General features: G+C 34.3%; 2 protein-coding genes and 1 pseudogene across 6 annotated transcripts in view; 1 reads left to right on the forward strand and 2 right to left on the reverse strand.

Moving 5' to 3' along the window:
• The window catches only part of LOC128030456 (serine/threonine-protein kinase Nek11), a 70,553-nt gene extending 56,988 nt beyond the window's left edge, over positions 1–13,565 (reverse strand). Inside the window, exons 1-2 of one of the 3 annotated variants that reach the window (XM_052618112.1) lie at positions 13,296–13,565; positions 12,805–12,989 (exon numbers count right to left, since the gene is read on the reverse strand). In XM_052618112.1, the coding sequence (XP_052474072.1) occupies positions 12,805–12,962 (158 nt within the window). In that variant the 5' untranslated portion in view covers positions 12,963–12,989; positions 13,296–13,565. The other 2 variants (XM_052618113.1, XM_052618110.1) reach the window with 2 other exon arrangements.
• Positions 1,558–13,655, forward strand: part of LOC128030454 (tyrosine-protein phosphatase non-receptor type 23) — a 70,946-nt gene continuing 58,848 nt past the window's right edge. For 2 of the 3 annotated variants that reach the window (XM_052618105.1, XM_052618104.1), the window contains exon 1: positions 1,558–1,586. The gene's annotated coding sequence lies outside the window, so the exon portion shown is untranslated. Of the gene's footprint in view, positions 1,587–10,289; positions 10,312–13,655 lie in introns of those variants that run through there. The other variant, XM_052618102.1, reaches the window with a different exon arrangement.
• On the reverse strand, positions 3,773–10,294 carry LOC128030460 (uncharacterized; annotated as a pseudogene).

Genomic DNA, 13,655 nt, shown 5'->3' on the forward strand with positions numbered 1-13,655 from the left:
TCCCTCTTTTCAGGGTTAACATACTCAGAGTTTTCACTTACCCTCCTTTCTGAAACAGGCCCCAGAAGTGCATATGTAAGGAAGTAAACTTATCTGTAGATTGGTTCAACCTGGCGTGTGGCCTAGACTATAAATTGCCTGACAGAGTTATACATATTGCTTATCACTTGCCATGAATTGAGGTCAGGTTGTTTGGTGTTAAGGGAACAAGCGATAGAAGCTTGTGTTAAAGTACCTTTTGTTGTTGTGTTTATGATCCAACAAAGAGACTTGTAAATATTGTTTTCTTAATTTTTTGGTTTTGTTTTGCTGTGGGATCTACACTATCCACACAATAAATTCACCTCCACTGGAATTTCATGTTGCCGTGGTCTTATGCCTCCGATCGCGAGTGCCATCCCTAACACACTTTCATAATGCTGCTTTGTGTTTGAAGACCTAGATCATTTCAGTGAAACACACACAGACTCATATCCGCTATCAATATTTTGTCAAGATGGACAAATATGTTGTCAAATATGGTGAATCTTGAATCATGTCACATCATCTCCATAACTACTGCTCAGAATAACAATAAATACATTTTTAAAAAGACCACAGTGTTGTGTCTCTTGAATTCTCACACTTGAAGCATTACACTTCCTACAGTACAACTTCAGTTTCTTGCAGGTTAGTGCACAGCAAACAGATAAACAGAACATATTTTTACATATAGGCCTAACTGTCACTTTTTTCTTTCAATTGTTTAATTTGGACTCCTCTGTGCATGCTCTTTAAGGTGGTGACCATAGACATTCATTATATAAGTCACAGACAAGAGCGGTTTGACCTAAAAATATCAAAGTGGGAAATTCTGCGGAAACAAAGAAACCTACATCTTGGATGTCCTTGAGGTAAGCTAAAACATACCAAAATTTAATTTGAAAGTGAACTATCCCTTTAAGTTGCAACGCGTTGAGCTGTCTTGGCCACCGTAATTAGTACATCTTATGTTGTGTGAGAAATTTACAGACATTAAAGCACTAAAACTTGACAACTGGTCACCAATCACATAATAGTATCGAAAAAAAAACAGACATTCTGCTAAATGACTGTGGAAACATATGGGTACAAATGACAATGCAATATGTAAAATGGCAATGCATTTCTGTATTTACATTTACATTTTCAAATATATTTGTGCAACGTTTGGTTCAAAATGAAAATTAAATTACATAATTTTAATTTGCCATTTCATACACTAGTTTTAATATGTAAAATGATTACAAAATTTAATGCTTTAAGTTGATAAAATTAAAATGAAAATGTATTACAGAAATGGTTAGATATGTGTAACATGTTCAAGCAAAAACTGTTGCAAAATTATAATTCAAATGCTATTTTTCTTAATTGCATTAACACTCACAGTCAAGACACTTACGATTGCATTTTCATTTAATGTCCCGCAATGAATGTAGCAAAATTCAATGTGGACACATGTAATGAGCATGTATTTTTGGCTAGATATTTTGTAATGAATTCATGACATGATCTGGCTGGATCTGAAGGAGTCAGGAGAGTTTGAGTTCAGCCCGACTGTCAAACAGGTGAGGGACCAGACAGACCTGATCAGACACCCACTGCAGTCACTGATCCTGTTCAAGATGAAAATAAACATCTCCAATAAACAAATAAGTGATCTACCAAAAAACTCAAATTTGAGTCCAAGGCCTTGTTTTTCAGGTAGTATGTGAGCTATTCTGTGTTTTCTTAAAGGAACAGTTCCACCAAAACTATATTTCTCATTAACCCAAAATGTGTCATTATTTATTTACCCATGTGATATTCGCAAAACTGTTTGTCTTTATTTCTTTTGTGGAATACAAAAGGGGATAGTTTAAAGAAACTTCATATTGTATTTTCCCGGGGACTGGTGATGTTAAACTCTTAAGTGACAAAAAAATCACCATAGGAATGATCTTCTCTTATGCTATTTGATTTTTGATCACTCGACACCAATGGCGGCTCCTGCCAGTTCCTTCAGAGGGGGCAAATGTTTGCTCGATTAAATGGTAAAAAGACTGAATGTATAAAGTGCTTTCAACAGACCCATGGCCATCCAAAGCACTTTACAAGTTACCTCACATTCACACACTCATTCATACACAGACAAGTGGTGGCAGCCATGCAAGTTGCCATCCAGCTCGTCGGGAGCAGCTGGGGTTAGGTGTCTTGCTCAAGGACACCTCGACACTTGGTCAGGTGGAGCCGGGGATTGAACCACCAACCTTCCAGTTTGTAGACAACCTACATGAACCACTGAGCCACTGCCGCCCGAGTAATGAGGAAATGTCACCCATTCAATTGATAAATTAACGGCTAGTTAAAGATGTAAAGGGAACTGAACTACTATAGTTTTAATTAAAAATATAATGACATTAGGAATCAGTCTCTCTCTCTCCTTATGTTTCTATATGTCTGTTAAAACAATTCAGCAGAACACTTTAATTCTAGGATCCATTAAACTGATAAAAAAAATACAGTGAAGTCCTTTTTACAGTAGTAAATTACGTGACAATAAGTGTAATGACATTCCTAATACAGAGTTTTTAAACATATTGGTGATTTTCTTTGCTTCGGCTTTGATGTTGAGGTTTCTTACACTCTATCTGACACTGACCCTGTTGCCTCCAAAAGATTGGAGCAAGATATTCATATTAAATCATTGTCCATGCCGCTTTTAGCAGACTTAACAACAGATGAGTCAGCAGCACCCCAGTGTCCCCTTAATTGCACCCCTCCCTGTCCCAGTGGAAAAGGTGAGTAACACTGTGTTAATGACTTAACATCATTCCAGGGAGTCTGTGTGGGGTTCTCTGTCTCTCTTGCTCTTCTTTTTACCATAATAAAAAAGAAAAGTATTGAGGTCCAGAGTCCATTGTTCTTATTTGTAATATGTTAACTTACCTTTTAATTTGATGTCATTGGTACTGTTAGTTTGTTATGACCATATTCCAAACCTTAAAACCTATTGCTTGTTATTGGGATATAGTTATGTTAAAAAATCTGCTGTTTTCATTGTTTTTATATGATGATGTTAATTTATTTTGATTCAAACGTTAATATATATTTAGGTTTTTTAATTTTTTTAATCTGTCATTAATTTTACAATATTACAGTACTTTTGATGGGTCAGTTAAGTCCTAGAGATTATGTCATATTGATGTACCATTTACATGGTAATGCAATGTCTGATTTTAAAATGGGTTTTAAAGGATGAATTTTTAGATTTTAAGTTCAGTTGATATATAATTTCTGATGAATTCTAAAATGTGATAGAGAAAAAGGCAACAAAGAAGACTTTTTTTAAACAAAGGTCAAAACTCCTGTTATAATGTAGATTTTTGAGGGTGCACTCTTGTCATAAATTGATCTATTAATTTTCCTACATAATTTTTAACAAATAACATTGTTAAAATATATATTTGGGAGTCTTAGACCTTTCCAACTATATATAGTTTGTCAAGATTAGATTAGATCTGATTGTAATATAGTGAAGTAAACATTGGCGTCCTGTATTCTGGACGGGGTGACAGTTAAGGGGTTAATATTTTCAAACAAGAAAGAACCAGAAAAAACATGTTGTTCTTTACCTTGTTTCGGCTGGCAGATGTGTTATACTGAAGTCAGGAGTTTTTTTTTTTTATCTTAACTGACTACTGTCATCTCTAAACATCGCCCTTTACAGCTGCCACAAAAATTATTTTAGCAATCCAAAAAGGTTTAAAGAAGAACAATTATATTTGGCAGATACAAAGAAGAACAATTATCTTTGGCAGATACAAAGAAGAACAATTATATTTGGCTCTTCACCTTAGAGCTGAAAACACACATACTGTACATTAGACACATGTTTTTGCTTCCTATCATGTTAAGGATTTTTCATTAACTTGTTTATTTTTGTTTATTTTTTTTTAATTTTTATTTTACTGAGTAATTAAACACAATGTAGGTGATTTCATGTTTTATATTAGAAAGAGGACATTTGGTCAAAACAATGTAGACAAAACTCTCATTTTGCTGCTTTCTTTTTGCAGATCTAGAAAATAAGAAGATCATTTCAGTGAATCGTAAATCATGTCACATCATCTCCATAACTACTGGTGAGAATAAAATAAATAAATAAAAGAAGAAAATGACCACAGTGATGTGTCTCTTGAATTCTCACGCTTCCTGCAACACATCTTTGGTTTCATGTGGGTTTGTGATGGTCGAGTAGACTGCATCATCCTAACAGCAAACAGATGAACAAAACGTGTCTTTACATAAAGGCCTAACTGTCACTTTTTTTTTCTGTTTCATGCCTACCCTGCTGAAAATACCAGCTTAGCTCAGCTTCTGATGAAGTTGTTTGACCAAAAAAGAAGTTGCTTGAGAAGCTGGTCCTTTCAACAGGGCATATGTACATCTTATACAATTATAATTTTCAAACATAGTGCTACACATAATAACACTTTTTGTGATTTTTACTTTTCTTACATGTCATGTTAACTCTTTAAGGATAAATGTTTTATGTTTGTAAGTTTTTATATTTAGGTTTCATATTTACAGTTGTTTGAAGAGTGCAGTAAAGAGAACCCTCGGCTTCTTCGAAAGTTTTTGCTTTCCTTGTAAGAGAAAATGTGACAGAATTATTTATTTAATTATTGCTTATTAAAAAAAAAAATTACTGTTTTCTTCATTCTGCTTTCTAAGCTTTACATTTTTCAGCTGCAGGACAGACTAGAAGGACAGAAGTCTTCCATTAATGCTGGTGTCATGTATCCTGATCTTTAAGCAGGAAGAAATGGATGCAAAAATTAATGATAATTAAATGATAATTCATAGAATTTGGATTTGTCTCATTTTTGGGTATGTTTGAATCATTGATTCTGTTACTTTCTTATTTAAGCAGCTTTGAAACTATCTCTATTGTATAAAGCACTATGATTAAAGATGACTTGACTTGTGGAATATCAATTAATGTTTTATTCAGATTGACTGAGAGATTTATAATATATTGGTGTGTGTAAGTACAAACAAATCAAAATGTCCAACCTTCTTATAAGAATCACAGCTGCAGTGATGAAAACAAGTGAGACTAAAAACAGCACAATAATCAGAACGGTTGGAGACCCGGTGACATCTGTTGAGGACCAGAAAAAGATACCATTTATTGTCAGTTATCTCATTTATTAAATATAAATATGATTGTGTGAATATGAAAATGTTAATTTTATATATGTTTGGCCAACCTTCAATGTAAATGGTAATTTCTTCAGATACAGTTGTTTTAAAGTTTCTCAAGGAACAAGAGTAATTCCCCGAGTCTTCAGCTGTTATTCTGCTGAAGGTGAGGACGGGCTCTGAGTGTCGAATCAGATCACGATTCTTAAACCACTGAACATCAGCTAAATTACCAGAACAGCTGAGTGTGCACGTCAAATTCAGAGTCTCCAACTATTGTGATTCCATTTTCTCTTGACCTGCTCATGGACACTCTTAAATCTATAAAAATAAAAATTGAACTGGGAGATTTATTATAATAAAAACAAACAAAACAACAAAAGCATCAGGAGTAAATCTTTTATATTTACCGTCTACTAAAATGTCCACTCCAGGTTCACCTGTCCATTTGTTCCCATTGGTTATAAATCTGAATTTATACTCTCCAGAATGTGTTTGATCAATATTACTGATCAAAAGAGAACAATTTGAGGTTTTGTCTCCAATGTATTGGAAGTTTTTTTGATTATTGTTGGATTCACTATCATAAACATACGGCTCATCCCAACAGTAGCCATAGTTTGATCTCATTGAACACCACAGCACTTGCTGTACTCGTTGATCATCTGGATATTCATATCTACAGTTAATAGAAACATTGGATCCCCTCGCAGCACAGACCGGACTCAGAGAAACATAACTCACACTCCACTGACTGAGAACACCTGAGGAGCACAGAACACTTGATTTATTCAGAGTATCTGTTACTGTAGATAGTTTAATCAGACAGCTAAAATATCTCTTGAGATAATATCGGTTACAGATATCCAAAATATCTATTGTGGCCGTTTTTAATAAATTATTTACATAATGAATCAATCACATTAAAAAAGCATTAAACCCATTAAATTACATTAAAGTACAATAAAGAAAAGCTGTGGCTTAAATAAATAAGAGATATTCAAGATTCTGTCACTTATCAAATGAGAAGATGGGAACTCCATATACACCAGATATTAAAAAACATCTAAACATCAAACCTATTCATTAGAAAATAAAAAGAACACAAAATAACATTTAGGGGCCTCAGATTTGGTCTTCATTTTATATAGTCATTTAATTTTCAGTTTATTATAATTTTATATAAATTAAATCAAATAATTAAAGAAAAATGGTCAACAAACAAAATTGACAAAATACATAAGAAAAAAATGTCTTACCAGGCAGAAGAAGCAGAATAATTTGCAGCATTGTAATTTAGCTTACAGAAGATGTTTTGTGCAGAGTGTCAGACAAAACACAAGAGAAAATGAAGAAAAAAAGGAAGTTGCTATGATGGATGCTGATTGCCATTTCCTTCCTAATTTCATTAGGACTGATGGAAGAACCAAAAAGTCTCTAAAGTTTCTACAGATGTAAAACATGCTCCAAAGTTATAAAGATAATTACATTTTTGACACATTATCCTTTTAGTCAAGGTATAATTTCTTTGTAAATGTTTTACACCTGAGATACAATCTAAAATAGCATCAGTACATCCTATGTTGTGTGAGAAATGTACAGACATTAAACCACTAAAACTTGATAACTGGTGTGGTGGAAAAATTCATTTACATTGCTTCTGCATGACCATATATGCATGTGCTGTGTGGACACCATGAGATGGGTTTAGGGCCTAAGAGTAATGGGTAGCAGGTGGTTCACGGAGCCGTGTGGGTGCAGAAGGGAGACACCTTGGGGAAACAGATGTCTGAGAATGACCTGAGAGGGTCATTGGGCCATAGAATGGGGGGACAATGCCTAAGGATGATTCCATGTTATCCATGGAAAAGTACAGCTGTTAAAGACTTTGTAACCTTGACGCAGCAAGGGGATATAAGGTGGAGGACTGCTCTTCTCTCTGGTCGCACTCTGCAGGAACTTATGTTACTGTATGACTGCTTGACATTCTTTGCAAAGAATAAAAACTTTCTTTTTAATTATAACTGAGAGTAAGCCTGTCTCTTATGCAGATGAGAGTTGATTTAATTTTGCCCCAACACTGGTCACCATTCACATTATAGTATTGAAAAGAACAGACATTCTGTTAAATGACTCATTTTATGTTCCACTGACAAAAATCATAGATTTTCTAAATATGAATATGATTGTGTAGATATGAAAATACTTTCTTTTAAGGTCCAATTCTCTCTATCAACAAACTATTAACTAAAAGTAAACTAAAAGTAAACTCTTAAATTGCTGTTTATTAATAGTTAGTAAGGTAGTTGTTAAGTTTAAGGATTGGGTATAGGGATGTAAAATATGGTCATGAAGAATATGTGCTTTAGAAGTACTAATAAACAATCAATATGTTAATAAAAGGCAACTGGCTAATAGTGAGAATTGGTCTCTATGCTCAAATATCCTATACTCCCTTAATCAAAACAAACAAAACAGCAACCAAAGCATCAACAAGTAATTTTTTTTACAGTGTATCATTTATATTTACCATTTACTAAAATGTTCACTTCAGGATCATCTGTGCCAATTTCTTCAGTCTTCTCATTGAACACCATTGCATTTGCTGTACATGTTGCTCATGTGAACATGTAAATCTACAGTCAATAGTGACATTGGATAACCTCACAGCACAGTTCAGAGGAGGATAACAAACACTGATAACTGACAACACCTGGGAGCACAAAACACTTTATTAATTCTATAAAATATCTATTGTAACATTTTAAATGAATGATGCATAATGAAACAATAAGCAATAACAGAGATACAGTGGGAAAGGTCTGAGAAGACATTCAACATCTCTAGAATGTTTCATTTAATCCTGGAAATAAACAAGGTTTTATGATTAAGTAAGTAAATTAAAGTTATGTCATAGAGATGGAAAGATATATTTAAGATTCTGCACTATTTATTTGTCACTAATCAAGCAAATCTGAACACCAGATATAAGCAAAATTTCAGAAAATAAAGTATAATTTATCTGCAGGTTTTACATATATAATAATATAAATGCAATGGGCAAAAGCATCATTAGATTTATTTATGGAATAACAGACATTAATATGCAGAGCACTAGAACCACAATTCCTTTTTGTGTGTGTGTGAAGAAAATATAAAACATATATGATCAGGAAAAAACATGGTTGCATCTTTAATAAGATGTTTGCAGTAAAACATATACATATATTTATGTACACAACGAATAGCACAATATTAATGCTAAATCATATCTTCAAACAAGACTAAAATGTTGTGCTTTTTTTGCATAACCACATTTCATTAGTTATTTATTTCTTTAATTTTATTTCTTTATTTATTATTATTATTAATAATTAATAATTAATAATGAGTTCAGCCCAACTGTCAAACAGGTGAGGGACCAGACAGACCTGGGGCCCGTTCTTCGTACGTCGCTTATTACATCCGAGATCAAATGACACATCCAAGATGATATTATCGTGCTAATCATGATCCGGCTAATTGGGTTCTTCGAACACACATGTTGTGTATGATTAGTATCGCTGGATTGAGTTATCTGAGATAATTGCGCTTTCATGTGTTGTCTTAAAAGGGGATATGTATCAATACTCGAAACCATGATCAGCAGTGCAGCGATTGGCTGGGGGGAAGACGGCAATGTAATGACGTCATATAATTTAAAATGACACCCAACGAAAAACTTGACAAATTTCTGGACTTTTATAAGGAAACAGCCAAGCAAACAAAACTACATAAATTGTATAATAGATACATGAAACAGATAATAGATACATGTTTTTATTTTATTCGAATTTTTTTCATGATTCCCAGTTATTTAGATTCGCAATTTATATTACATTTTTAATTCAATGTAGAAATTATCTATTCATTTCATTATTATTATTGATTATTATTTTGAATTATTGTCCCTGGATCAGTACGATAATCTTGTAATAAAGTAGCAGACATATTTTGAGTATCAGTTCTGGTTGAAAAGAAGTGATCTAATCCTTTTTACATTAAATAAGTCTGCTCCCGAGCAGGTTTAAGCTTACGGACCTGTTGCTATGACAGCAGCTCCAGGATGAGCTTCGAAGAACCAAATGATCTAAGATCACGCCAAATCGTCAACAATCAAATCCAGCTGAGTAAGCGAAGTACGAAGAACAGGCCCCAGGGCCTTGTTTTTCATGTATTATGTGAGCTATTCTGTGTTTTCTTAAAGGAACAGTTCCACCAAAAATATATCTGTGGGCCTATATTTCTGCTGGAGGTCCTGGACATCCTGGACATGTTTAGACACATGGCATCATGGATTCTATTAAATACCAACAGATAAAAAAAATCAAACATTGACAGACTCTGTTAGAATCTTATAATGGGCCATGTTTGGATCATTCAACCGTACAATAATCCAAACACAAACCTCAAAAACAACACCGAAATGTGTCACTGAGCTCAAAACCAAGATTCTGGTATAGCCATTCCAGTCCTCTGACCTGAACCCTACAGAAAATGAGAGGAGTTAACTGAAGAGAAGAAGCTGGGAATCTGAAGGGTCTGGAGTGATTCTGGATGAAGGAATGGTCTCTGATCTCTTGTCAGGTGTTCTCTAACCTCATCAGGCATTATAGGAGACAGTTTTGAGCTGTTAAACTGGCAAATGGAGGTTTAAAAAAATAATTCAATAAAAGGGTGTCCTTAATTGTGGCCAATGTGTATTAGAGAAAAACATTTATTTCATAATGATATTTCCCCCCATTTTAAATTCTTATTATCCAATGAAAGGATACATTTTTGTGAATTTTTCAGATAAAACATGAAAAGAATTAACAATGTAGATTAATTTTCACAGCCTTATTTTATCATATTTGCCAAGGGTGCCAATATTTGTGGGCATGACAGTATTTCCTGGTGAGGGCAACCCAGCCATCATATTTCCCTCTCATATACTGCTTTTTTGTTGACTTTTAGTCTTTCCCTTAAACTAATCTTGTTTAATAATTAGGACAGATATATTTTCTGGGAAGAAAGTGACCCACGAGGACCTCTGCTAAGAGCAGGCCTGCATCCTTTATAATTTGGGTGAGCTAGTACTAGACTGATACATATTATTCCTCTAGTCAATGACTGCATTGTCTGTGATTAAAATAACTACAGTGTTGTTGAAAGGAGGGTATTGTTCAGAATCTGTATAAACCAATTCCAGCCCAACTATAAAGCATTCAAGCAAACGCTAAAGTAGTGGCTTTTTGGAAAGACCTGCTATGGGACCCACAGGAGGTGAGCCCTACGGTTGGGGCGAATCCTGAATAGAAATTAATTTGTCTGAGCTAATAAAGCCCAGTGAGAAGCCAGCTGGAGGAAAGGTGTACGGCAGTCTCAGCTCACAGCACCCAGCACTGACATTTGGCTCTCACAAAGAAACAAAGGAGTTCATAGCACTTTAAGAGCCACTGAGGAAATAGCACAAAACACACACCCAGCAGGATTTTAAGGCTGAGAGAAGACTAAGGAAGAAGAACTGGTGTATAAGTGTGCTGTGGAGAGAAAGGAACAGGAAGTGCGGTGGTATCCTGAAGGTGGGCATTCAGGTTTGGTGCCAGCACTCTGCATGTGATAGGTCAGAGTCTGGAAACAGCTGAGATGGGCTAACAAGCAGAAAGCTCAGGACTAAAGGAACAGTAACCCGTAGTGTGACATCACTCGCCTGTGGGCAGCTAAAGTGTGGACCTCTTCCTAATTCGTCTTCATTTCCACCAGCATCTCTCCAGCTTTCAGTTCCAGCTCGTCTGATATGAGTTTCACAGTGTGTTGACAAAAACCAACATTGTAACTGGCTCTTCTCCAGGCAGATTGCTTGTGTATTTGAACCCAATTATAAACCCACAGACCAAAAATCATAGAAATCAATATGTGAAGACAATAAGATTGCAGAAAAATACACCCGATGAAGACAGAGCTCTACTGTTTAAGATCTATAATACACATATAAAACTATCCATAAGAAATTCCATTCTTCTTAATGGTAGTTGCTAAAATGGCCCATCAAACTGAATTTTACTCTATTACTTGCACAAAACTATACGACTTCCCAAGACTTAAAATACAGAATTGTCATCTGTTATGACATTTTTATAGGGCTTTGCATTCCTGTTCATTTGAATTGCATGGACAAGAGTGGCTACTTTGCCTTTTGAGCTCTACTGAAAGAACAAAATATTATTGGTAAGGAATGATATGAGGATGGGTAAATAATTATGGTTAGTTTCATTTTTTTTTTCGCTGGACTTTTACTTAACTTACTTATAAAAATATCATGGTTCATTTCACAAAACTATTGAAAAAATAATAATTTCATAAATTTCATAGTTTTTGTTTTTATGTATTAAACTGAGCAAAAGTGACAGAAAAGACATTTACAAAATCTTTGTTACAAAGGTTTTCTATTTCAAATAAATGCTGTTGTTTTTAGCTGTATATTCATCAAAGAATCCTGGAAATGTGTCACAGCTTCTACAAAAATATTCACTGTTTTCAGCATAGAATGATTTTTTTAAGGACCATGTGACACTGAAGACTGCAGAAATTTCAGCTTTGTCATCACAAAGGGTTATTAAAATAAAAATAATAAAAATAAATTAACTGTAATAATATTTCACAGTATTACTGCTTTTACTGTTTTTGGTCAAATAAATATAACCACACATAAGACATCGGCTTTCAAAAAATTTAAAATATATATGTTGAATGTTTACATGAACTGTAAATATTGCTCTATAATGAAAGCATAATAAAGAGTTTGATCTTACACCGTTTGTGATCATAAGGAATAACAGATAGTTTGATAGTAACATGCAGGGTTCCTCAACTATCTAATAATACAGAAAATAAGACAGACTGGTTACTAGTTACAAAGACCAATGCTGCTCCCAAGTGGCTGGAGGAAGTAGTTAATTTGGAAGAGAGAGAAAATAAATTCATTATTGCCAGAATTTGAATCATTTCAACAAAACCTTAATGTCCACAAGAATATCACTATCACATTGACTTTTGTATTGGACATTTTATGCATAATCATCAAGACTTACTGTAAGCTTCAAAGCTTATAGTTTCAAAAGTAGACCAACAGACTTATACAGTATAGGTATATTATATAATTAGGCCATGTGCACATGTGTGTGTGTGTGTGTGTGTGTGTGTGCTTATGAAGGGGGTTGTGAATGTGGTTATTGGAAGGTTGTCCAAGTACATGCAGTCTTTTCTCAGTCTTTTCTCAGTTCTTCAAACACCTCGAAAACTGATACAATCTGTGATATTTTATCACTTCAGTTAAGAGATATTCTAATTTATGACAGTTTGTAATAGCATATTCTTTCTTAACCCATTAATTACCCTGCCTTGACTAATTTTATAACACTAAATGCATGGTGACCACTAGCGTGGAGACGTCTCTACTAAACTTAACTAACCAATACAGGGTTAAATGTAGTCGTCTGAGCAGGTCCTCTGGAAGCAGACTGCATGGGAATCACTGTTGTAAAGAACATTGGTGGTGTCAAATATTAAAGGACTTACAGTTTCTCAGCTGTTACTGTCTTTGTGTCTTGAACGAGGTAAACAGTGGCGAAGCTGCCCTTCCCGAGTCTCTGCTGGATGATGTATCTGTTAGCTATCAGACTGCTCTGCTCAGGATGGCATTGTGCTTGTCCTGGACGCTCACGAAACCTGGGCATCTTTCAGTCAGGAACCAGAGCAGCCGACTACAAAGAGATAAAGATGAGAAAATGTCAACAGATGTTCTCTTCGGACCTTATTTCTTTTTCTTTTAGTTATTTGTTTTGTGATTTGGTATTTTAAGTTCCTGAATTGAAAACTAAATGTATATGCAAAATAAACAACAATTATTTTGAAATTGACTTACGAGAACAATTTTTCAGTTCAGTTAGTATATTTAGCAATGCATAATAAATGAGCTAATCAAAAAGATTAAACAAATTCATTACATTTGCTCGCTCTGTTTTATATAACAAATTATTGCAGCTGATGATAGATGTTTTTAACCTCACCTGTGCGTCGGAAGTTCGTTCGAACACAAGCGCTCAACTTCCGTGTGTTGAATGGTTGTCATGGGAACTGTGCAGTGGAATGTTTCTCCTTTAGATGGCGCTAATGTGCAGCGTTGACCGTCAACCAAGTACAGTTTTACGATTATGGATATGAATCTTGATCAGTTATGAAATCAAATAATAGGAACACGTATGCTTAAAAAGAAAAAAATGTCACAAAATCTTTGTTATGCTTATTTGTTCTATAACAATAGTTGCACATTCATTACATTTCCTACGATTAAAAATGTATTAAAAAGCAAAACAACACAAAACTGCATGTCCTTAAGTGTCAAAATTCCATTTGTTATTTTTTACAGT

Source organism: Carassius gibelio, chromosome A16 (genome assembly GCF_023724105.1).
Source record: "Carassius gibelio isolate Cgi1373 ecotype wild population from Czech Republic chromosome A16, carGib1.2-hapl.c, whole genome shotgun sequence".
NCBI lineage: Eukaryota > Metazoa > Chordata > Actinopteri > Cypriniformes > Cyprinidae > Carassius > Carassius gibelio.